This window comes from Alosa sapidissima, chromosome 21, assembly GCF_018492685.1.
Source record: "Alosa sapidissima isolate fAloSap1 chromosome 21, fAloSap1.pri, whole genome shotgun sequence".
Classification (NCBI taxonomy): Eukaryota; Metazoa; Chordata; class Actinopteri; order Clupeiformes; family Clupeidae; genus Alosa; species Alosa sapidissima.
Genome location: NC_055977.1, coordinates 8,237,426 through 8,261,162, shown reverse-complemented (window position 1 = coordinate 8,261,162; position 23,737 = coordinate 8,237,426). Strand labels below are relative to the sequence as shown.

Here is a 23,737-nt window from a genome sequence, read left to right as displayed (position 1 = left end):
CTACCAACAACAACAGCGATAAGAACGCGGCTCTTAGTGAACTGTACCAGGCTGTCAGTGAACAACAGACGGCACACCCAGACGGTTTCACCATCTTCACTGGAGATTTTAACCATGCTGATCTTAAAACTGTACTTCCAAAGCTACACCAGCATGTTGATTTTCCAACAAGAGGAGATAAAATCCTGGACCTGGTCTACACTACACACAAAGGAGCATACAAAGCCACCCCCCTCCCCCACATTGGACTTTCAGACCATATCACTGTTATGCTAATGCCCGCATACAGACAAAGGGTAAAAGCGAACAAACCGGTTCGTAAGCAGGTAAAAGTGTGGCCTGAGGGAGCCTCTGATGCTCTTCAAGACTGCTTTGACACAACAGACTGGGAAATGTTTAAGCAGGCAGCCACTTACAACAACCGGACAGACATAGAGGAGTATACAGACACTGTAACCTCTTACATCACCAAGTGCATCGATGATGTGACCCACACAAAAGACATCATCACTCGGGCTAACTGGAAGCCATGGCTGACAGGGGATGTCCTCAGGCTGCTGAGGGCCAGAGACAAAGCCTACAGAGCTGGGGATGAAGCTGGCATGAGAACAGCGAGAGCCAACCTGTCCCGTGGCATCAAGGAAGCAAAAAAGGAATACACTCACAAGATAACCACCCACTTCAAAGACAGCAGGAACGCACAAAGCCTATGGCAGGGCATTCAGGCCATCACGGACTACAAGCCCGCGCCACAGAGCTGTGAGAGCAACATCCCTCTGCTCAACAACCTGAACCGCTTCTTTGCTCGCTTTGAAGCACAAAACAGCACCTGCCCACAGAAGACCCATCCCCCTCTACATGAGCAGCCCCTGTGCCTCTCTGCCGACAGCGTGAAGAGGACACTTGCTGCTATCAACACCCGTAAGGCAACAGGTCCAGACAACATCCCAGGTCGTGCGCTGAAGGACTGCGCAGGGGAGCTTAAGGATGTCTTCACAGACATCTTTAAAGGAGAATTCCGGTGTGATATTGACCTAAAGTGTATTGAAACATGATACCGAGTGTGAACGTATGTCTCATAGCCCATCTCGACTTGTCCCCTGCACTCCAAAATCTGGCGCTAGTTAGCCGATGCTACCAACAACTTTTTCAGTAGTGGTGCTTCGGCATCGGGCTAGCCATGCAAATAAATCACTGTTTTACACCCATTTACGAGGCTCAATGTATCTCCACACTTCATTGGTAGACTTCCTAGGGCCCTGACATTTAAAACGAGACATTGAGAACTTTGAAAAAGCACTGGTAGTTTACTTACAAGACGATTTATACAGACATATGGGTTGAAATATGGGTTTTTGGTGGGATTGTCCACGGGTTCCAAAGGGGCCCCATGTCATTTGCCCACATGGGTTCAATGCAGGATTACACTAGGTTCTATGTGGGTACCAAATGGGCAACAACCAATGGACCCATCTGGGGCCCCAGCCTTAAATTCTACCTGGGTTCTACATGGGTACTACATGATTTAAAGGGACACCAGGCAACGTTTTCGTGTTAATTACTCATCTTCGTAAGTCGGTATATGGTTAAATGACTCATTACAGGGCGAATGAAGACTCTCTCGCCCGCCCCTACTGCCTGTAGGATGAATATCCCGCTTGCAAGTTCAGTGTATCGTACCCGGCGACCGAAGCAGTTTCAGTTTCCATCCTGCATCCACAGCACAGAGGGAGGCTAACGAAACGCTAGCGATTGTTGCAAACGTGTGTATAATGGCAGAGCCGGCGATGAAGCAGCGAAAACCCTTGACGGAAGATGCAAAGAAAAGGAAAAGAGCTTCAGACCGAGCGAGGGGGAGTTTCGTAGAGAAAAAGCATCAGGCTTGCCTGGTGTCCCTTTAAATAATGGGGTGTAGGTGGGACGATCCGCAGGTTCTATAGTGGCCCCATGCCATTTGTTGACATGGGCTTCAGGCAGGATTACAATGGGTTTTAAGTGACTCCGAACTGGGCAATAAATGCTAGACCCATCCGTGCCCCACCTTAATATTCTGTCTAGGTTCTACACATTGGCCAAATGGGTTGCATGCAAGATTATAATTAATGAGAAGTGCAAAGCTGGGCAATGCATACAAAATCTTGGTCCCTTCTTCAATTTAAATATAAACATTTATAATAAAATATAATTAAAATCCCAATATTTACAACATATACTATAAATACCAATTTATAAATACCAATCCAAAACCAGACCCATTTGTAATTCACCAGAAATTAATATTAGTCACTTCCAGGGGACTATGGCTGTAAGGTCCAACCAAACAGCAGAATAAGTAGCCAAATTTTCCGCATTTAAATAATGCTCATTTAATAAATCCAACAAAATCAACATCAACAACAGAACATCAACATCAACACTGACAACAACAACAACTGGTTACAAAGAACACTAACTAAATTGAATTTAATTAAATCATTTTGACACTCTGGCTGCCCTCAGTCCTCCCCTATCCCTTGCCCCAGTAAACCTTTTGCTCAATGCCCATTCAGCCTCCTGCTGGTTGGTAGTACTGGTCAGGGGGTTCTTCTTGAGGGCCTCTGTAAAACAAAATTGTATTTAAGATCAAATGCTAGCACTGTTTTTTTTTTTGTCACAAACATTATCAGACAGGAAATCAACATACTCAAATATACATTCCATGTTTCGTTCCATACGTTCCATTTTTTTGAGGTTACATTTCAAAAAGCAACAAGCCCATCAAATTGAATTAGATCAATTTAGATCAGGGGTGTCAAACATAAGGCCCGGGGGCCAGATCAGGCCCGCCAGCAGGTTTCATACAGCCCCCCAGATGTTTTGGGTGGGAAGGGAAAATTAGAAAGAAAAGATATTCACATGCAGCTATTTTCAAAAAAATGTTATAAGCAAATTATGTGATAAATTGATTAAACCTAGCACTACAAACCATCCTCAGGAAGGAAAAGGCCAAGAAACTAACATGGAAGTAGGGTGTTTCAAGAGAGAAAGAGCAGGATATGATGTCAGTAGATGATTTGTACTTGTTTGCTCATAACTGGGTATAGTAAAAGAGTATATCATCAAACAACAATCTGAGACCTATGCAAAGAAAAGAAAATGACCATGACAGCCCCCACAAGGTCTAATTCCAACAATAACTAGATACTTTCTACTAACTACTAATTGCAAAATGATTTAGTCCATGAGCCAGTTGGGCAAAATCTAGTGCTGCCGCGTTTAGTCAAAGTCAATATTTTGTGGTCATTGAGTTTAATCAACATGCCATCGTTAAGTAATTAAAATAGGAATGGAACTGGTCAAGGGTGACTAGGTAACTGAGTCCAAGTTCAATGATAAACGGTGCAATTCGGTGCGAGGTGACTTCAAAACCTCACAGGACTAAGGCTTGATAATCTATCTATCTATAAAGCAAGAAATGTCAGTCTGCCTGTCTGTGTGTGTTTCTCGTATATCTCTCTGACCATTCGTCAGACTGACCTAAGATTTTGGACCTGGCTTGCATGAGGGTGTGCATCTTTGATTTTTTTGGACCAAAGGTATGAAAAGTATAGACTTCCCATACTCAAGTAAAAGTATTAGATACTTGTACAGAAAGACTGGTAAAAGTATAAGTACTTATTCAGCTGCTTTACTTTGTTACTTTTACTTTAGTAAAGTGGAAATACCAAAGTAGTAAGCTACTGCAAAGAAAATGGTTACATTATAAGACTTTCTCACTGGATCGATAGCCTGCTTTGTCAGTTGAAGTTGGAAAAACATTTTCCACTCAGCCTATTGTGCCATTTGTTTCTCTGCAAGTTCATCCTTCTTGACTAATAGATCACCTGACTTTCGGGGGAAGTGGTGTAAGGAATAAATTGTCGTGGTCCTTAAGAAAAAGAAAATCTGTTTTTGAAAATGATTTCTCTTTATCTCACAAGAAATGTGGCAGGTCTAATTGAGACTTCATGTTTCCCAAATTTCTCCTTGGAGAAATAATGAAAACTGAGATCTTTTCACAATAACATGTCTGTAAAAATCACCCTTCAAAAATGCTATATTACTCAAAGTATAAAAGTAGAAAGTAGGGTAAGTCAGAGACTATATAACTTTTACTTGAGTGAAGCAACTGAATTAGTACTTGCACTTTTCAGAGTATTTTCTGTACAAGTATTCATACTACTAGAGTTTAGCAAGTGTGTACTTTTAACACCTCTGGAAATTTCTGATGGGCCACCAGTTTGCCCGAGGTGTTTGCCACACCCTTCAACAGCTGTTTTTAAGCATTGGCGCAAACAGAAATATTTTTCCAAATAAGGGGACATATCTGCTTTCCAGAATACCCTGCTACATAAAGATGTGATCTAATAATTCTGCTACCACATGATCTTGCCCAGAAGAAGACAATAGCCTTCTTGTCATCGTTCTTCTTGTTATTTTTGTGTCTTGTCTCAGACAAATCACTAACAGGGTTTGCAAAATATGATATTCACTGTCATAACATACATTATGTTTCTTAAGAAAAACAGCCATGCTGCCGCACTGCTTCAGCTATTGGATAAATGCACTTTACATTCCTGGCCACCATCTATTAGAGGTGTGAATCCTCACTGGTCTCACAATTTGATTATGATTATCCAGTCAACATTTTGATTTGATTCAATATCCCTACCCAAACTTTGAAAGTCCATTAATGGATTGTTGAATGATAGCTTCAGCGAAAGTTCTACTAGGAAGACTCGTAGTGTAGCTTACTCCTCCCATGCTTACACGGAGCCAATCTTAGCTTTGCCTACTTTCGGGAAAGCCCTGCAATCTGATCATTCACTCATTCAATCAGCGCTAGCCTATAGGAATTCAGTGGGCTCTTTAAATATGTACCACCTAACACTGCTTCTGCTTCTCAGTACGCTGACTTTGACGTCCTAGCTCAGGCTTCCGCGTGGACCTGGGCTCTCTGCATTTTTACATTCGCCCCTTCTGCCCTCAGTGGCGTTACTTGTTACAATCCTACCGCGCTCGTTTGCTGCGCTGTTCAGACCTGTGCGTCCTTCAGTCAGGGCCACTGCATGTCGCTTCATCGCTAATCTCTGCCTATCGGAGCCAGTCACGCTCACGCTGTTGCAGCCTTCAATTCACGATAGCCTACTGCCGGGTCGCCGTCCTCACGCAACTCTGTTGCAGGCCCATGTCGTGTTCGGCAACAATTTCTCAAGCTTCAGCGTCTGGTTGGTAAGGTTATCGTGCTCTCTTCCCAAGCTCCTCGAGCTGGGCTACACTCTACCCACAGTCATGCAACCTGCTTGCCAACGATATTCGGCGGGCAGCAAACTGACTTGTCTGACACGGTTTAACTTTCACTTAAGCCTCCTTACTTAATTCCTGCTGATTTTATAATCCTTGCGATTCGTGCTGTAAATTGCTGGCCTGCACCACGCTGCCGTTGAACCCAACCCTGTATTAAGACCTGTTTAATTGATGTTCTACACTCACTGTGGTTATCTCGATGTCTACCTTGGTTGAGCGTCGTCAAACCAGTTGTATTTTTGTGTAGCCTCTTAATTAGCCTCGCTGCTCGTTAGGCTAGGCTACTCGTCTGCTGGACCTTCGGTTCAGGTATCACTCCTTGTGCATGGCTGCGGGAAGCCAGTTCATCGTTGCATTCGTTTAATCATCTGGGATTGCGTCCCATACCTTCTGGTAGGAAGTCTACACGGCCTTCCTCGGGTGATTCTCTGCATGCACTTGCCGTTGCTCAAACTACTCTCAGCTACCGCTGATCTGTGATGTCCCAGGTATGCCGTGACGTCCCCGACGTTCTCAGCTATCTGGGTTCTCAATTTTGGGGGGTCTTACACCAAAGCTCGAACCAAAATGACGGCACGCCGGCCCATGGTCATCAATTGCCAGTATGTCACACAAGCTATTATCTAGGCAATAATAGGTGTTTTCTTTCAATGCCCGTATTATGTCAGTGTTCATGAGCTGACACCACAGTGTGGGCTCAAGCCCACATGGTTGAGCTTTTAATTAAGAAGCTGTGTCATTTGTGTATCTAACATATCCTTCTAGTGTCTTTTGTATGGTTAAAATGTATTTTCTGATTCCGTATCGTGTATTGGGTTCCTAGGAATTCTATGGCAGGCCTCACTTTGCTCACTGCCCACCAGCGGGTCGCTTCAGCACTCCATATATTGGTTTTTATGGTTACCGGCTGTCCATGATTATGTCGGCATTTTGCTAGTTGTGGTTTAAATGGTGGCCTATGCTGGAAGTTCGTTGATCACGACTACCAACGTAGCCGTTGGCTGGTTTTACCGATGACGATGCTACATGTCACCTGTCTAACCACTCCTTCCTTCTCGCAGGTCAAGTCTCCTTCAGGCCAACGCCGCGCCCTTCATGCACTCTCTTTAGACAACGGGTCTCTGCGTGTCCGTGTGATTTCAGCCCATCTAGTCACGCCATCAGTCACATTGATTGCTGACTCGAATTGCTGTTTTAGCAGGATCCTCTGCAAATAATGTGTACTTTAATTTCCATTCTCCATTTTGCCTTGGCTGTTTTGTTTTTGGCAGATATGCTCACCCGAAGTGATCGCGCCAGGGAGGACGTGCAAGTTCCTTTTACATTCTCCTCCCAATCTTTAATTTGCTAACCCCTGCAGGTGCATCATGCCTCCCCTCTTCCGTTGAGGGGATGCAGTTCGTCAATGGAGAAGCAGTTCCACATATCACACTAACATCTACTTTCTTACAGGGATGGCAGTGCCGGTTCACAGAATCACGCAATCGTGTGGATCATGTTTCCAGTTCATACTGGAGGGGGGTCATCCTTCCGTCTTCACAAATCTCCCGAAGGCCAGCGCCTTCGAGGATATCTCCTCTTGTAGCACGGCTTAAAACTAGCCTTCCTAATCCCAGCACTTATCACCTGTCTAGAACTGACTCTTGACTGTGTAAAACCGGCACTCACTGATGCACTTTCGTTATTGTGCTCTACCTTGTAAATTGTTTTTAATTGCACTGGCATTGTGGGAGAATTGTTTTAGCTTTAACCTGTTTGCCGTCACGTTGGTCTAGGTTGCCCTAGACGCTGGTTGCCCAGCTCACTGTCCAGGTTGCCTTGGACGCCGGTTGCCCGGCTCATTACGCTCGTCTAGGTTGCCTTAGACGCTGGTTGCCCAGTTTGGTCCAGGTGGCCCTGGATGCCGGTTGCCCGGCCGTCATGTCTGTCTGGGTTGCCCTGGACGCTGGTTGCCCAGCTCATGGTTCAGGATGCCGCTATACGGTCAATGTTAACTGCCTGATTCCGGACTTCGACGCAATTGGATGACACTACGTCTGTCATCTGTTTAGATCGCCTATGGCCCGCTATATCAGCTACACATATATTGGTTACGTTACGTGTTACGTGCATCATACTCCTTGCCAGACTCAAGTCTCTCCCTGAGCAAATGCTTCCGTGAGAACTCTGGATTCCCAGGGTACATTGTCAGTCGCTTTGATTAAAAATGTCCTGGCCACATGGAATGTTGCGTGGATGCACACCCCTCCACTCACTCAGGGGCCAGTGCTTGGCGCATGACTAATATAATTTCTGCATCCAGTTGGGCGATATGTATTGCTTATTCTCTCCTCATTGCTACCTTTACTCATTGTCTCTCCAGCAGCCAGTTCTAAACTGTACTATCCTGCCACAGTGGTGCAGCTGGTATAGCAAGCTCGCGTTAAGTCATTCTCAGAGCTCCTCTGCACTCTGAGATGCATAAGCGCCATGGTGGTACCCCAGCACTCATCTGTTCGTTGTCTCGTCATATTTCAGTAACATATGTTTCTTCCTCCTGTCACATACAGGCATGAATTGTCCTGAAGTCCTTTGTCTACGTCGCAAGGTCATGCTTCCCTCGCATTACTGATGCTGCTCATCTTATTTTGGGGGGCTTTCCAAGAGCAGGTGCTAAGGTGTAGCTCACACGCATCCATCTTGGCCTTGGGTCTGCAGCTCATGCATTCATCTCACTCTAGCCGCTTCAGGTGAGCCATCGAACCAGAACACACATCTGGCTTCACAAGCACTAGTCTTCTACAAAACTAGTCATAATGCTTATCTATCCTAAATATTAAACCACATGACTTCGATGCGAATATACTCAAGCACCCATATCAACTAACTCATTGCTCCGGTCCCAAGCATCTGCAACCACAAGCTCTATTCCCCTGCATTGATCCTGAGTACATAATGTTTAACCTTTTAACCCTAACCATGTTTTGCTTCCCTGGTCCCCGTTCACTACCTTAAACTACGGCTCACACTTTACCCGATTTTCAGCAGCCATCTAGCTAACGTGCTGCTTAAATGTAACCTCTTCAAAGAGGTTCACTTCTCACTCATTCCGCATCGGCGCAGCCAAGACTGCCGGCCAAAAAGGGCTATCCACGTCATCCATCAGGATGCATCAAACTAACTCCTCTTGACATTTTCGATGCTCAGAAGTTGCTCTCCCATGTTAACTCGGGTACCTCATTTTACCTTCACAAATCCTGGTGGCGGTGGTTAAATTCTGGCATTCGCCTTGCACTAATTGCTGAAACATATTGGGCCCCAGCATGCCGGTAGCTTGTGGTGATTTAGTCTCAGCCATGGGCATGTCGCCCTTTCACTGATTGCCCAGCTCGTTCGACGCTTATGGTTCAGGTCACTTCTCGCCGGTCGCCCGGCTCGTGATGCACGTCTAGGTTGCCCTAGACACTGGTTGCCCAGTTTGGTCCAGGTTGCCCTGGATGCCGGTCGCCCGGCCATCACATCGGTCTAGGTTGCCCTATACGCTGGTTGACCAGCTCATGGTTCAGGTCGCACCGTACGCCGGTTGCCCGGCTCGTGACGCTCGTCTAGGTTGCCCTAGACGCTGGTTGCCCAGTTCGGTCCAGGTTGCCCTGGATGCCGGTCGCCCGGCCGTCACGTTGGTCTAGGTTGCCCTAGACGCTGGTTGCCCAGCTCACTGTCCAGGTTGCCTTGGACGCCGGTTGCCCGGCTCATGACGCTCGTCTAGGTTGCCCTAGACGCTGGTTGCCCAGTTCGGTCCAGGTTGCCCTGGATGCCGGTCGCCCGGCCGTCACGTTGGTCTAGGTTGCCCAGCTAATGGTCCAGGTTGCCTTGGACGCCGGTAGCCCGGCACGTCTCGTGGTCTAGGTTGCCCTAGACGCTGGTTGCCCAGCTCGCATAAGCACTAAAGTCCAGGTTGCTCTGGATGCCGGTGGCCTGGCTCGTCACGATGTACTAGCTTGCTAGTCACTGGGCGCCCAGATCGTGAAGTGCTTATGGTCCAGGTTGCCCTGGACGCCGGTTGCCCGGCCGCCGCATTGGTCTAGGTTGCCCTAGACGCTGGTTGCCCAGCTCGTCAAGCTTCTAAATCCCACTAAAGCGAAAGCATGCTGCGGGCCCCACTACAACCCTAGGTTATGGTTAACACCTAGCTACTTTAAAATTCTGTCGGCGTCCTGGCACAACGTCTTCACCCCGGCCCAGTCATGCTGTTTAATTCATCTTGTATGTATACTAATGTCTGCTCCTCTCAGAACCAGATTACTGAGTCACCGCCCTGGCGGGCATCACTCATCCTTTTGGGGGTAGGCTCCCCGCCCCTGCCTTCATCCATCGGCAGGAGACGAGATCCGCTCATCGCTGGACGGATCCGAGACGGGGCCTACGCCAAAGACTGTTACCTATTCAGGACTCTATCATGCTTGCATCCAAGCCGTTCCTTTACTAATTAAATCGTTAACTGATTCTATTCTGTCTACTGAGTCTTTCTGGTAGAACTATCTTTCCTGTAGGCTATATTATCAATTCACCCCCCCCCCCCCCCCCCCAACCAACTGCCTTTCATTCACACTGCTACTCTATAACTATTGATTGAAACCTTTATTTTAATTCTCGGAAAGTAGATTGAGGGCAGTCCTCTTTTACAATGCAGCCGAGATACAATAAAATAAATTTAAAAACATTACTAACCACATAGTTCAACTATATCTATTGTTGTAGAATTCTGTGATCTTACATTTTTGGGGGGCTTTCCAAAAACATTTTCCAATCAACAAATATGTGGAACCAAGAGGACCATACTTTACAGCAACATCTGCTAATTTACTTACCATGAACAACTTTGAAAAGATGCAAGTCTTTAAACTTGTTCTTCCCATGCTTTCCAGTCAAATTGTATGTCAGTGCGAGCTCATTTGAGAACATGAATCTCATCATGCGCCTCGTTGCCTCGTCGACCGACGTCCCCCCGATGTCTGCGACCATGTGAACCTAAGAACAGCAGCCAAAAAGAGGGAAAATAGATTACATTTTGTAGCCTGTGTGGCAAAACCCTTGGAAGAATGTCCTTTTTCTTGAGGATATGGCCCATAGAAGATGCTTACTTTTCACTGAAAGTAATATTTTTACCATTTTCATTAATTTGACATTTATGACATTGCTGGATAAAAACATGCCTTTCCTTTCCTTAGTTACGGTTGCCATGAGTAAACAACACTACTACTACTACTACTACTACTACTACTAGTCAGGGTTGTGCACAATTTGAATTGCAATTCTGCTTCCTGTTTGCTACCACAATTGCAATGCAAGTGAAATTCAAGAATTGAATTGGAATTTAAGAGCCAGTTTCAATTCAATTCTGGAATTTTCCACAAGCCTGCTACTAATAGTAGTAGGTTTATTAACATCCCAAAGGGAAACTTGGTTTGCAGACAGGTAAACAGATAAAAGCATACAAGAAATTAAGACATCAACAATGAACAATACACATAAGACACAGAGAGAAAATTAAGCAAGGATATTGCCCTGGGTAAAAAGGATTTTGGTCCTATTGCATCTATAAAAAGGGACGTGTGGTGGCAGGGTGTGTGGTGGTGAGCAGGTTGATTTCCTTCTAAGGTCAATGACCATATCCTTTTGTGTGTCGAGTGCATGGCTTAAAGAAGCAGCGTGAATTAGTGCGCTGTATGAGAACAGTAAATTAATGTGTGCAATTTTAACAAACAGTATACAAACTATACAACACTGAAGTGCAAAAGAAAGTGCAAAACAACATTTTCAAAATGTTCAATGGTGATCACAGTCACTGCTTATGGCAGAGCTGGCAGCATCACTACAGGCATCCTCCTTGGTTTTAAAAAGAACAATTCAAGGGGCCTTTGATAATTGCACTCTTTAACAAGTGCGGACCATTTAAGCTTTCATGCATGCTGTCAGACTGTTGCCCTGCAGCCTGTTCCGCAAGTCTGTCTTGATCTATACACGCAGAGTGAATGAAGTGTAGATTATTTTATACTTTAGTGTAAGATTTACAATTTTGAATTAGAATGTTTGGCGAACGATGGTAGATAGCGCGATGACATTCAACCACCAGATGCCGCTGAGCGGACGGATCACACGATTAGGCCTACGCGTAAATCCTCACATTATGGCCGGAATAATAATTGCCTACAAGGAGCCTATGACTATCAGTCCACAAGCACTAAAAAACATTGTTTCGATTTAACTCGATGAAATTAAAGAGCTCTTCTTAATAGTTTAGGCTATATTGTTGGTTGGTTTAGCCGACTGTTGCCAATGAAAAGTCGTTGTCCAGGTCTCAACACGTCGCTCTCAAGCTACTCCCTACGGGATTTGGGACATGTTTGATTTGTATCGCGCAGTAGCTTTGACAATTGTGATGATATTGTAGCGCAGAGGCTATTTGCCCCCGTGTTGGGCTTTCCCCTGTGTTCCCCTGTGTCTTCTGTTTTCCCGGTGTGTGCCTGTGTGTGTATGTGAGTTCTGATGTGTTTTGATTGGGGGGAGGTGTCCAGGAGGTAATATTTAGGGGTTCAGATAGGTTAGCGATTGATAAGGGGAGGGAATAGAATAGGGGGTTCTAAGACGTCTAGGAAGTTTAGTCAGAGTAGAAGTGGATTACGTGCGAGTGAGTTGTGTTGTGTTGTTGGCCGATGAGTGTGAATGACGAGTGATTGAGACCGTGATTTATCAGCGATCAGTTTGTTGTTTTGTAGTGGACACCTCCTGTTGCCCGTGCACTAGCCTGTACATCTATACAAAATAAACTACTGGAGTTTTGAAACGATATTTCAGTCTCCTAACTTCTCATCGGTTATCAATATGTTATCTTCAACCTTACTGTTAGTAATCTGCTATTTGCTATTCTTCCACTAACTCTTACATTTGTATCGCAAAGCTGGCATTGGTCATTTACATCCATCTTGTTCGCTCTGGTGGGGAATGGTTGTTGTAGCGCACACAATTTCTGAGCGTTGTAATGTAGCTTACTTCACGATCGAGCTGGCGCATAACATACGTCACGGCCAAACGTTAGCGATTGGGTGAAATCAGATCCAATCGTTTCAAACTTCTACAGAGTCCACGCATCCAGCTTGCAAACATTTGTCAATAGTTGAGATCCCAGACCCTTGTAGAAGCGAAGCGTACCAAGGGTATGGCAAATGGCCAGGCTAAAAAGGCCCCAACTGTAGCCAGTTTTAAATCTAGACTTAAGACCAAACTGTTCTCAGATGCTTTCTGCTAACTGCGCCGAGTTACAAATTCTGAATCTGTCTTGATAATTATTCTACCTTGACTTTTATTACTTTTTTACTACTTTTTAAATGATTTTACCTTGTGTTTTATGTTTTCTTTTTATTATGATCTTTACCTTTTAAACTATTCTTTGTCTATATTGCCCTTCTATGCTTTTATTTGTTATTATTGTTTGGTTTTGTTTATGTAAAGCACATTGAATGACCTCTGTGTATGAAATGCGCTATATAAATAAACTTGACTTGATGACGTAGTTAAGGTGGCAGGCATGTGTTGCTAAGATGGCCGCTGCAAAGTGCTGCGGGAAACCCTGCATTCTCAAATCAGACTGGCCATTTGACCCCTTTATCAATTGTAGTGCAATATAAAAATGCTTCTTTTCTTATTGTGTAACTGCTTTTCTCTGAGATATAAAAAATGAAACTTACCACAGCAGACATCAGGTTGGCATCGGCCAACTTCGCCTCCAATTGCTGCACATCTTCTTGATCCTTCAGTGGGAATTCAACACCTTCTGGTGGTTCTGGCTGGGATCCTTTATCCTTTTTTAAAAGACTTTGCAGCATTTGACTGTGGACCCTCTGGGTGTCCTTTATTTCCTCCATCATGCTGAGGATTTTGGTATAAATTGGGTGGCTTGTGGCCTCCACGTGGGTGGCTTGAGTTAGGCCTACTCTTCTCTGCAGCTGGGGGCTACTCATCGGTGAAGGCCTTCCAATCACTGACAGCTATACGTTAGACCGGCACATCCGGGAACTTGACTCGTGACAAACGTTCCCGCCCCTTTCGGGGGGAAAACAAACAACCCCTCTCATTAACTCCAACGCAAACTAGGGTCAATAAACGTAATTCGTACAGAAATCGCAGGAATAAATAATAACAAAAAATACCACAAATCAATATGACCACTCAATACATAACCACTTTGCCGGTCGTTGACCGTGAAAGATACCTACAAAAGCTTAATTCAATTAATATAAAAACACGTCTCTTCAGTATCCCAAGTAGCCTACGAAGTGGTGCAACAACCCCACTCAGTGACCATGGAAGTGTCATACGGTCTTCTCTTCTTATGGCTTGTAGCCATAATTTTCTTCTGTCAGGATTTTTTTTGAGGACATGGTAGGCAAAAGAAACTCAGGGAGGGGTTCTTAGCTGTGTGGTTGGTACATGTCTACCGGTTCACTCTGGCTTGTTCTGAGGGAATGTTTTCCCCTCAAAAGGGGCATGGCGCAAACAACCTGCTCTGTGTGACGCGGGTCCGGTTGTAAGTATACTGCAAATACTGCTTACCTGGATTGGCTGAGCGGGATGACACACACACACACACACACACACACACACACACACACACACAACAAGACTTGTTACCCTTTCACATTACTTGGGCACTACCCGGAAATGTACCTGGTCAAGTACATGTATATTTTATTTACTATGGAGGTTATTAACCTCTTCTTTTTAGCATATGTAATTAAAGGATAATTCCGGTATTTAGCACTTTGAGTCCATTTTCTGGTTTGTTTTGTATGAACTAGAGTGGACACCGAAATTTTGACGATGGGTGCTGTCTCGACTTTCTGACTCGTTTTGAATCACTTTTGACTGTTTCAGAGTGGCTGCCTATGGGCATGTACAAACATGTCCTTAAAACAACCCTTAACGTTTGTTTTCAAAACTGTGCAACTCACCGAGTGGTTAGTGATCATCACTGCTCTGTAAACATACATATCAGTATAGATGAATATGATGAAATCAGTAGCTACATGTATATATAATGTATTATATAACAATGTTTTAGCGTTCAGTTTATGCATTCTGGAATGTCATAATACCACTTTCCATGCCAAATACAGGTTCTTTTCCTCTATTAAAGGGGAAATCCAGCCATCGGTTTCATTAGGGTCACCCCGTGTTGGGGGAGGCAAAAAAACAGACAAAAATTGATTTGACCAAGCCGGAGATCAGCCCTGGCTGCCAGCAATTTGAAATTAGCTATAACGTTAGATGTGGGGGCAAGCTATTTATCCGCGTTTGGGGCCTCTAAACACACTCAGAAAACCATTCCAAGACCTATGGAGCACGAGTTGCTTCCTTACGAGACACCATCGTGCTCGTTTAACTCAAATAGTGTTAGGAAACATTATAAACTTTGTGTTTTTGCGTGGAGTCACTCACCTCAGATTACCAGTTGACATCCAGCACATTGCAGAGCCGATGTGCTCTCAGCCACAGAAACAAAAACGCTTTCCTTGGTGTTTTGATTTTTTTGCAAAAGCAGCGAGCATTGCAGTCCTGTCCATAGTTATGACTATGTAACTACATAGTAAGATTCCTTGTCTAGCCTATGTGACAGCTGAACCTGCTACAAATATTGTGCAGTCTGAGTACAGTTGTGTTGGTAGTGACGAGCGTCTGCAGACCACTTGAAGTCTCTCATCAGAGTGAGATCGAAGAAGAGTTTTTGAAAGAGGAAGATGCCTGTGTGTATATATCACTGGGGAAATGGTTTGTTTTTGTTGATTTCCCAATTTTGAAAACCGAATGAGAAAATACAATGGGTTGAGCTTTCACCGGCTACCATTGAAGGAATTGGATACATTGCATGGTTGCATGTTGCTGTTGATGTAACTGTAGGCTGCTGATTATCTGTAAGCAATCATTGCTATGTTGTTAAAGTCATAAATATGGGCATCGCAGCTTCATGGAGATATTATAAACATGACGACTGCACTGCTCGATTGTTTCTTTTTGCAAACAAACCAAAACACCAAGGTAGGACTGGGCGATATGGCTGAAAACTATATCACGATATAAGTGTTTCATATTTGTTGATATCAATTAGGGATGCACGATGATATTGGCCTGACATCGGTATCTGCAGATAAAAGCTTCATAACTTAATTATCGGCATCTGCCGATATTGACATTTCTGCCGATGTGCCTGGCCGATAAGGTGACCTGTTAATTAAGTGCACGCAAAGCAAATGTTTACGTTACTATGAGCGCCAACAACATACTTCAACATGGCTGTGTGGCAGTTATTCCCTTATTCCGGAAACATAACAAAATTGCTATTTGCAGGACTTGTAAAGTACCAGTGATGCGAGGAGGGGTAAAACGATACTCTTTTAAGGTTACCAATTTAATTACACATCTTAAGAGCCATCATCCTGAACTCAAAGCACTAAGCCAGAAAAAAATGGCACCAGCTAAAACCGTGACGAAGCTGCACTATATATGATAATGTATCATTATATAACAATGTTTTAGCGTTTTCAGTTTATGCATTCTGGAATGTCATAATACCACTTTCCATGCCAAATATAGGTTATTTTCCGCTAATAAAGGGGAAATCCGGCCATCGGTTTCCTTAGGGTCACCCTGTGTTGGGGGAAGCAAAAAAAATAAAGTAGATAAAGTCTACGCTTTACAACCAAGAGCTACCAGCCTCTTTTGCTGGAGCATGGTGGTGTCTTGTAAGGAAGCAACTTGTGTTCCATAGGTCTTGGAATGGTTTTGGTACTTTGGTAAAGATCCCTAGTAGGCCACCGCAAACACAAAATGCCAGCCAGCTGTGCCTACATAGTTTGTTGGCGTACTCGCTACTAACATGACGACAACAATGACTCATCTACATTTATGAAAACAGTGTAAATAATGTTGAAGCTACAGTTTTCAAAATGTACAAACCCTGATATCTGGAGGCGACGGAGGGACCTCATCAGAGTCCTCTTCATCTCCTCTTTCCTCCTCATTCTCTTCTTCTCCTTCTTCCTCCTCTTCCTCTTCTGTCTCCTGCTCTTGCTGGAGTTTTTCACTCTGCCTAAAAAGGTGAACACACACTTAAATGTTAGGTCATACCAAACAAGGATCCTCAACCAAGGATCCCCCAAGATAGATGAGAAAGAAGGGTGATGGAACAAAGTGGAGGTATGTCAGGGGTAGATAGGAGGAATAATCAAGGGAATTTCTTCATTCAGCCACATATACATACCTTCTTCTTTTTGGGGGGATTTGACCGCTTTTGTCATTGATGTCCGAACTATATTCAGCTTCTTTGAGCATCTCTCTTGCTTCTTTATAAGTGTCTGTAAAATACACTGAAACATGACAGCATTGTGGCCTACAAACCTACATCATAGTCCTAAATCTAACACCCTAAACCCTGACAAAGGAACAGTTTATATAGCTTAATGTTAGGAATGGGGCTGCAACATTTGGTCAGGGATTTGTATATGAGCTGGCTGCTTTAAAATGGGTGACAGGCAAGACAGGTGGAAACATCCAAACTGAAATAGTGCAATGATATGTTTATTCTATCTTTCAGTCATAAACCCTCATCAGGGATTGGGCTTAATGGGAAATCATTTAAAATAGGTAATTGTAACACTCAACATGTCCCATGCTAAACATTGAGAAACGCTGCTTTATGGAAAGTAGAACGGTAGCAGTAAGTGTAACAAAAAGAACAGAGGTTACCTGCATATCCCATTATCCGTCTTATTTTACATAACAACCAGTTTTTGGTTGGTTTGGAATGATCCTTCACAGCCTTAGTAACATTCGTTGAATTGGGTGGCCAGTAGCATATTCCTTTATTTTGTCCATCCAACTACCCTTCGAGAAATTATGTCCACTGTTTTACGGCCATCCTTGAGAATCTCATCAAATTCAACTACTGCAAAAGACATCCTGCAAAATGTTTAAGTTCATGAGCTGTGTAGCAGTGACAGAGCAACTACACATGTGTTCCGCAGAGGCAGCAAAATCATTGGTTTTGTACAGTCTTTTATGGGAGCACTGGAAAGCTGACCAGAAAGCTTTGAGAGTGAATGAATTCCCAGTGATTTGGACCCAATGGGGTATGTGAAGAAACATGTTCCTCTGTCATAGAGTTCATATATGACATGTGTTCCCTCAGCAGAGTCCACAATATTCCGAACAATTCCAATTTTGCCCTGAAATTCAAAACAATTTGTTCCAGCAGAGGTAGAGATTGTACAATCTTTAGTTTTGTACTTCTTATATTGGACATTATTCATCGAACTTGATCTCAATAATGGTCCGGATGTATGGGGGTTCTTCAGCTGAATACTTTCAGCAGTCTCATCACGCATACGAGGAGACAACTGCCTTTCATATACACGTCTTACTATTTGTTGTACAGGATCCTGTGGTCTTCTGACCATTTTTTTCAGCTGTCCTAGGTAGCTTTCAAATGGAAAGCATGAAGCGGAATCAAGTGGGCCATACCTGTCTGCATCATCTGCTAAGTGCAATAAATTATGTGCATTATTCACCAGATATTTTGTCCCATAAATCTTAGCAAAATTAATTACAAAGCATCTCAACAATCTTCGGGCATAACTGCAATACTCTCTACACAAAGGAGACAAAAGTATTCTCATAGCACATGACAGAATCAGGAAGTTTTTATACTGTCGACTGGGTAATCTTCGAAAAAGCACCACTGGCCCTGTGTACAATAAGAATTGCCTGAATTCAGTTGCTTTCCATTGGCTGTACTCTTTCAAAGACCGTGGCTTTCTTGAGAAGCTCTGTGGAAAGCTTTTTCTGCAAAGATTCAGGTGATCAGAGATGGCGTTTAGAACAGAGGATTGAACCCGACAGCGCAATGGCCCCTTACACCACAAAGTAATCAATTTACGGACTACGCCTAAACAAACTAAATGCATGTAGTCCAAGGGGAAACCTGAAACCATGCTAACGCCCAGCTCGAGGAGAGGTGACCTGGAGGTGTGGTGATCTTCATCGGACATCTGTTCAAACAGACTATCTGTTCTCGGGTTGAAATCCATTTCAGGGAAAACCACTCTCCCTTCAACATACACACCGGTTTGTGTACAGCGTTCACAAGAGCTGTACCCTCCATGACCTTTTACACATTTTAAAAAGGCCCGTGCAGGGGTGTCACAAATAAACGCATCGGGCAGGGGTACAATATACCTTTTTTCTTTAAAAAGGATACCGTTGTTGACACGTACATCACGTTGTTGACACGTACATCGTCAACAAAATCTTTTAGATAGTCTTGGATAGACTCTGGCTTACTGGGGCCAGCATATACGCCTATAACAAACACACTTGCTTTAGGTAGTTCTACAAGTTTACCTAAAATCGGCCAAAGCTGCATATTGGAGCTTCTGGAGAAAGGCAAGTCATCAACATTCACACGAATAGTTAATGTATCTGTTGTGAGCTCTTGTTCATTTGCCATTTTCAGTTCTGGAATAACTGCATTTGCAATCCCAAAATGGTAGTAGTTCCCCAGTCCGATCTTTTTGACCTCGCAATCTTTCAGTGTACCAAGAAGGGTTCTGGGATCCTTGGGTAAGTCCAAACCTAGCTCCAGAAGTATGGATAACAGGTCAGAGAGTGTGGCATGAGACACATTTCGGTTAGCTGCCCACTCGGCCAGTTTTCTTCGAAGGGTTTCACGGTAAACTACAAGTAAACCAAAGTTAAATTGAACTTTTTTAGGGCTGGATAAAGTTGACCAAATGGATATAGGCTGTTAGGCGTGAATAAAGTAGGCTACTTTGTTGCTCCAACCCTTCCAAAGTTAATGGAGACGAATGTTGACATTTTCCGTATTTTGCGTGAGAAACCCGGGAAATCTCCCTTATTTTCATTGTTCAATGTTGACAGAGCTATGGAACAAAAGAGAACGTTATATGGCGACAGAAATCAACAATCAAACAAGCCACTTGGACTTTTTGCTGTTTTCATTAATACAAAAGATGGGTGACCCTGCCTCCTAGACAAAAAAAAGTTAGGTGACCCTCCCCTCAACAAAGAATAAAAAGACATGACCCTCCCCTATTTTCCTCCGGTGGCCCCGTTTATAAATAACGAACGGTCCCTTAGTATGTGGACTTGGGACTACATCTTGAGGATGCACAATTCATTTGGTGTGCTTTGACCACTAGGGGCGCTATATTTATTAACACTTTCACCGATTTAAACCAAACTTGGTATGTGCTCTTAGGAGTACATCTTAAGGACACACAATAAATTCGGTGACCTTTGAATCCAGTCCAGTCCAATCCAATCCAATCAACTCCAATCCAATCTAACACAACACAGTCAAGTCCAGTCCAATCCAATCCCAACTCCTGCTTAACTGCTTGGCCCCCTCATTGCTGCATGCAGCTATATTTGATATTGGAATAGTGTTTGTATGAACTTACATTTTCAGAAAACTTGTGATACGGAACAAATTTGTTTCAACATAAGTAATCAACTAAAGAAGTTGCCACCTAAAGATGTTGCCTGTAGAGGTCTATGTTAGGCCTAACATGCTATTTAGACTACTATTTCGGGGTAACTAAACTATGTTGTTTCACCTATTAGTATGGCCTCTACCTGTTCATGTTCTCACCTGTTTCAAAAGATTCTGACTTTTCAAAAATGAAATGAAAATGCGGAGTGGCTGTTTGTATAGTGGGACTTTGATACATGCGTTCAATTTTTAAACTATCTACATACTTTACCATTTGTTGATGTGTTTGTGGTGGTAAAGATAAAAATGTTCAAAATCATTATTCTGTATCTGTCTCTACCTAAATTAACTTTAATAATAATTGTTATTTAAGCCTATGAGCTTAATGCACAACGTTGTGATTAGGCTACCAATTGTATCCATTTTTCATAAAAGCATAACAAGAATCCTTGATTATCCCACCATGTTCTATGTACAAGTTCCGCTGACATACAATTCCCCACTAAATCAGCCATTTCGACGGATGAGAGTCTAATATCTCCCTAAATCTATGATGTATAACATTAATGAGGATGAACAATGATCAACTTTTCTCCAAAAATGAGTCGATGTAAACTAATCAATAAGCTGAGAATGGCCTATTAAGGGACCTCTAAATGCCCTCTAAAAGGGATTTAATATGCATTGGGACATGAACCACCTTCCTCCATGCCACGGGCAGTACAGTATTTCTGTATCACATTTACACAGTAGGCCTACTGAATCACATTGGTTTTCCTGCATTTTATTTCTTCAGAGCAGAGTAGGAGAAGGAGGAGTTAGAAACAGACCTTTTTAATTAAAAGGTGAGGGATCCTTTCTTTTTTATACTTTAGCCACCCTTGAACTCCTCCTCAGAATAAAGTAAGCATCTACTCATACACTTTGACCGCTGAACGATGCATTTTACTTTCAAAAAAAGTTTGTTTTTTGTTAAGGTTATGACCAGATATTTTGCCCTTGTAATGCTGCCAAAAAAACAATTATGGATTGTGTCCAAAGCGACTTACAGATGAAAATGACTTTAAAATGTGGTTAAGACTATGTAAAGGAAAAAAGTAATAATAAACAATAATGTCAATGCAATATCCATGACCAATAGCCTATTGAGAAGAAACAAACAGTTAGAGATTAAGCTACTAAAGACAATAAATGAGCTGACAAAAGAGATGAGTGAAGAAGAAAAGTTGGAAATATCAGCTTACAAACTTGATGATTGAACTTTTATTGGGATTTGGCTAAAGGAGACTTTATAAGATCCAGGACCAGATGTTAGACATGTAACTACCGGTAAGTGTACTGCCCCTAATTGAATTTCTAAATGTCGCAGCATTTTACAAAAATCTGTACTTTTCCAAGTTCAACCTCAATAGTTGCAACATATTCCATTGCCGGCAATTCCCTCAATTTTGATTTTTTTCTTTTTTTCTTTTTCTTTAAAAAAAACAAAAAACACTACACCTCAGATCTTTCAAAACCATATCACATTGTCATAGCACATCCATCCATCCAGCCATCATATGATCTGATCATGTTTGAACCAGTTACACCCTAATGTAGGCTACTCAATGTCCTAGTGTATGAGTCACAGTCTGGTCCAGGTTCTATGTTTTCTGTTCCTTGTCATGCCGTGTTGGTCATGTGTACTAAGCCCCTCTGTCCACGCCATGTTGTGTCCTGTTACTGCACTTCCTGGCTTTCTGTTGATTGAGTCCTGCATCCCTGTTCTAAGTTACTCAATCACCCTGTCTATCTCTGTCACACACTGTATTGTTTCTGGGGCTTTTCTGACTTATTTTCTAAATGTTTCAGCCCTGTTGTTCCGCGTCACGTCTCTTTTCAAAAACTCTTGAATTTTTGGATTCTTATTGATTATTATTTTTGTCTTGCCTCTGTTTCCTCTGTATTGAACCTGGCTACCGCTATTTACCTACCATTTTGTGCTGTTGACTAACCTTAACATTCTAAACTTATATCCATTTCCCATCTCGGTGTCTGCATTTGCATTCTGCATTTTACACCCCTGCAGTATGCCTAATAGTAACCTAATAGTAATCTAACCGGTATGCTATAGTAACTATGCTATAGTAGAGTACGTATACATAGAGAATATACTGCCCAAACATGCCGCATAAGACCCTACCTCTACATTGCAGACTTTTTTCTCTTCACATGGTAAAGTACACCAAATGCCATCACCATCTATTCTGGAAATACTATGTTGGTAAAAGAGCGGTTTTCGGTAGTTGGGTCAAACAAAAAAGATAGAAAGCGGACATATGTTACGTGGCTCGACCCAATCTTCATAAGCAATGTTGCTCAAATCTCATCTGATAAATACATGTGGTCCTTGTCTTTCTTCACATGTGCCTACAGTTATCTCTTCCTCAGTGCTTGCCTTCATTTTATGTTGCTGACTAGGGCTCGACGGTTTCCCTGTATTTAGGCCTGATTGTTGAGTTGACAGTTATGCAGCTACAGTAGGTGTCTTTACACCTTATCATTGTGCCTGATCAATTGGATCAGTGGATTGTAACATTACATAATACAGTCTAGTTTTGAACGAAACACCAATGTATGGCATTCAGCTAGTCATTCCAATTGAGCATTCCATTTACCTAATTGTTTTTTACTACTGTGAAAAAAGGAAAACAGGGTTTGTCACAGTTAGTGATCCGTGGTATTACGTTGAACTGATATATTTTACCTCCTCAATGAATTTATCTGACAGAATCATGTGTAAGTGCAGATACAGTAAGTACTGAACCAGGTAAGCAATTGATCGTATGGCAAGTTTTGGTGTCGCCGTTTCATGGTGTTCCCATGAGCCTTTTGCCAGAATACATAGGTTTTTATCAAGACAGTTATGCTAAGAGAACAGTAGAATTTGATGCAGGATTGTGTCTTATGTTATGCTTTGAGAATAAGTTTGTTGAGAAGTTTTGTTCCTCGACATACAGTATAATGGAAGTGAATAAGAGAATGTTGAGGCCTGACCTATTCATGTGGTTTGTCAAGGCTTCAAGCAGTTTTGTCTTTGTCTATTTTGTCTCGGATATTTTACCTTGCCATAGTAAATACTTTTCAAGGCTTTTCAATACTTTTCAGCCAAATAGCAAGACTGGTTTTCTGCCTGAGAGACGCTGCCCTCTATGCTAAGTGCACAATATTCACTATTACAACTTTTGTTTGCCTGAATGTCTATCCTCAGTAGGCCTATATACTATAAACTTATGTTCATGGGATTTAAAATGAAGTAAATCCTATTTTGTAGCAAAACTAACAATGTGGTTATAGTAGTGCAAATATGTGCTGATGTTTTGCTCCTTGAGTTTAAGGTTTTGCTAACTGTGTAATATTTTTGATGCTAGTGTTCAAGCAATAGATATAGGTAGATATACCTACTGTGGGGGGAAAAAACCCTCTGTGCCATGAAAAAGGAAAGGATATATTGAAAAGGATATATTGGGTGTGAAGCAGAAGGAAGTGTGCGGATGAAACTGGAAAATTTTAATTATTTCACTCACTCCAAACTCCTAAATGTTATTATTGATTATAAAATGTTACTTTTACTTTATCTCATGATATCCTATTAGAGACACAATCTGACTATGAAAAAATCTGCATATAACAATAATATAATCTGACCCAGTACAGGCAAACCCTCAACTTACTTGCCTTTGGTGCCTCTTTTGTTGATATAATGGACTTTCTCATTTGGTATACCCCGCCCTCTCTTTATTTATTAATGATAAAACAGTAAAAAGGATGTGGTCTCTGAGTGCAAAGTCCATATGAAGTTACAATATGAGTGTTAAATGAATTCCAGTG

The 23,737-nt window shown here is 42.6% G+C and overlaps 1 protein-coding gene across 1 annotated transcript; it reads right to left on the bottom strand.

The window, feature by feature from the left end:
- Positions 1-2,472: 2,472 nt before the first annotated feature.
- Positions 2,473-16,693, bottom strand: LOC121696149 (nucleolar protein 12-like). The gene is made up of 4 exons (XM_042077480.1): positions 16,619-16,693; positions 16,315-16,447; positions 10,173-10,332; positions 2,473-2,597 (listed from the first exon to the last, which is right to left on the bottom strand). Exons 1-4 carry the CDS (start codon positions 16,687-16,689, stop codon positions 2,473-2,475), a joined length of 489 nt encoding a protein of 162 aa, XP_041933414.1. The 5' UTR covers positions 16,690-16,693.
- Between the last annotated feature and the right edge of the window lie 7,044 nt (positions 16,694-23,737).

Bases quoted from the DNA above. Each gene is read 5' to 3' on its own strand.
- LOC121696149 (XM_042077480.1), bottom strand. From the start codon at position 16,689: ATGCTCAAAGAAGCTGAATATAGTTCGGACATCAATGACAAAAGCGGT. The intron at 16,448-16,618 runs GTATGTATATGT...TCACCTTTTTAG, and splicing joins ATCCCCCCAAAAAGAAGAAG to GCAGAGTGAAAAACTCCAGC. The intron at 10,333-16,314 runs GTTTGTACATTT...TGCTGTTCTTAG, and splicing joins CGTCGCCTCCAGATATCAGG to GTTCACATGGTCGCAGACAT.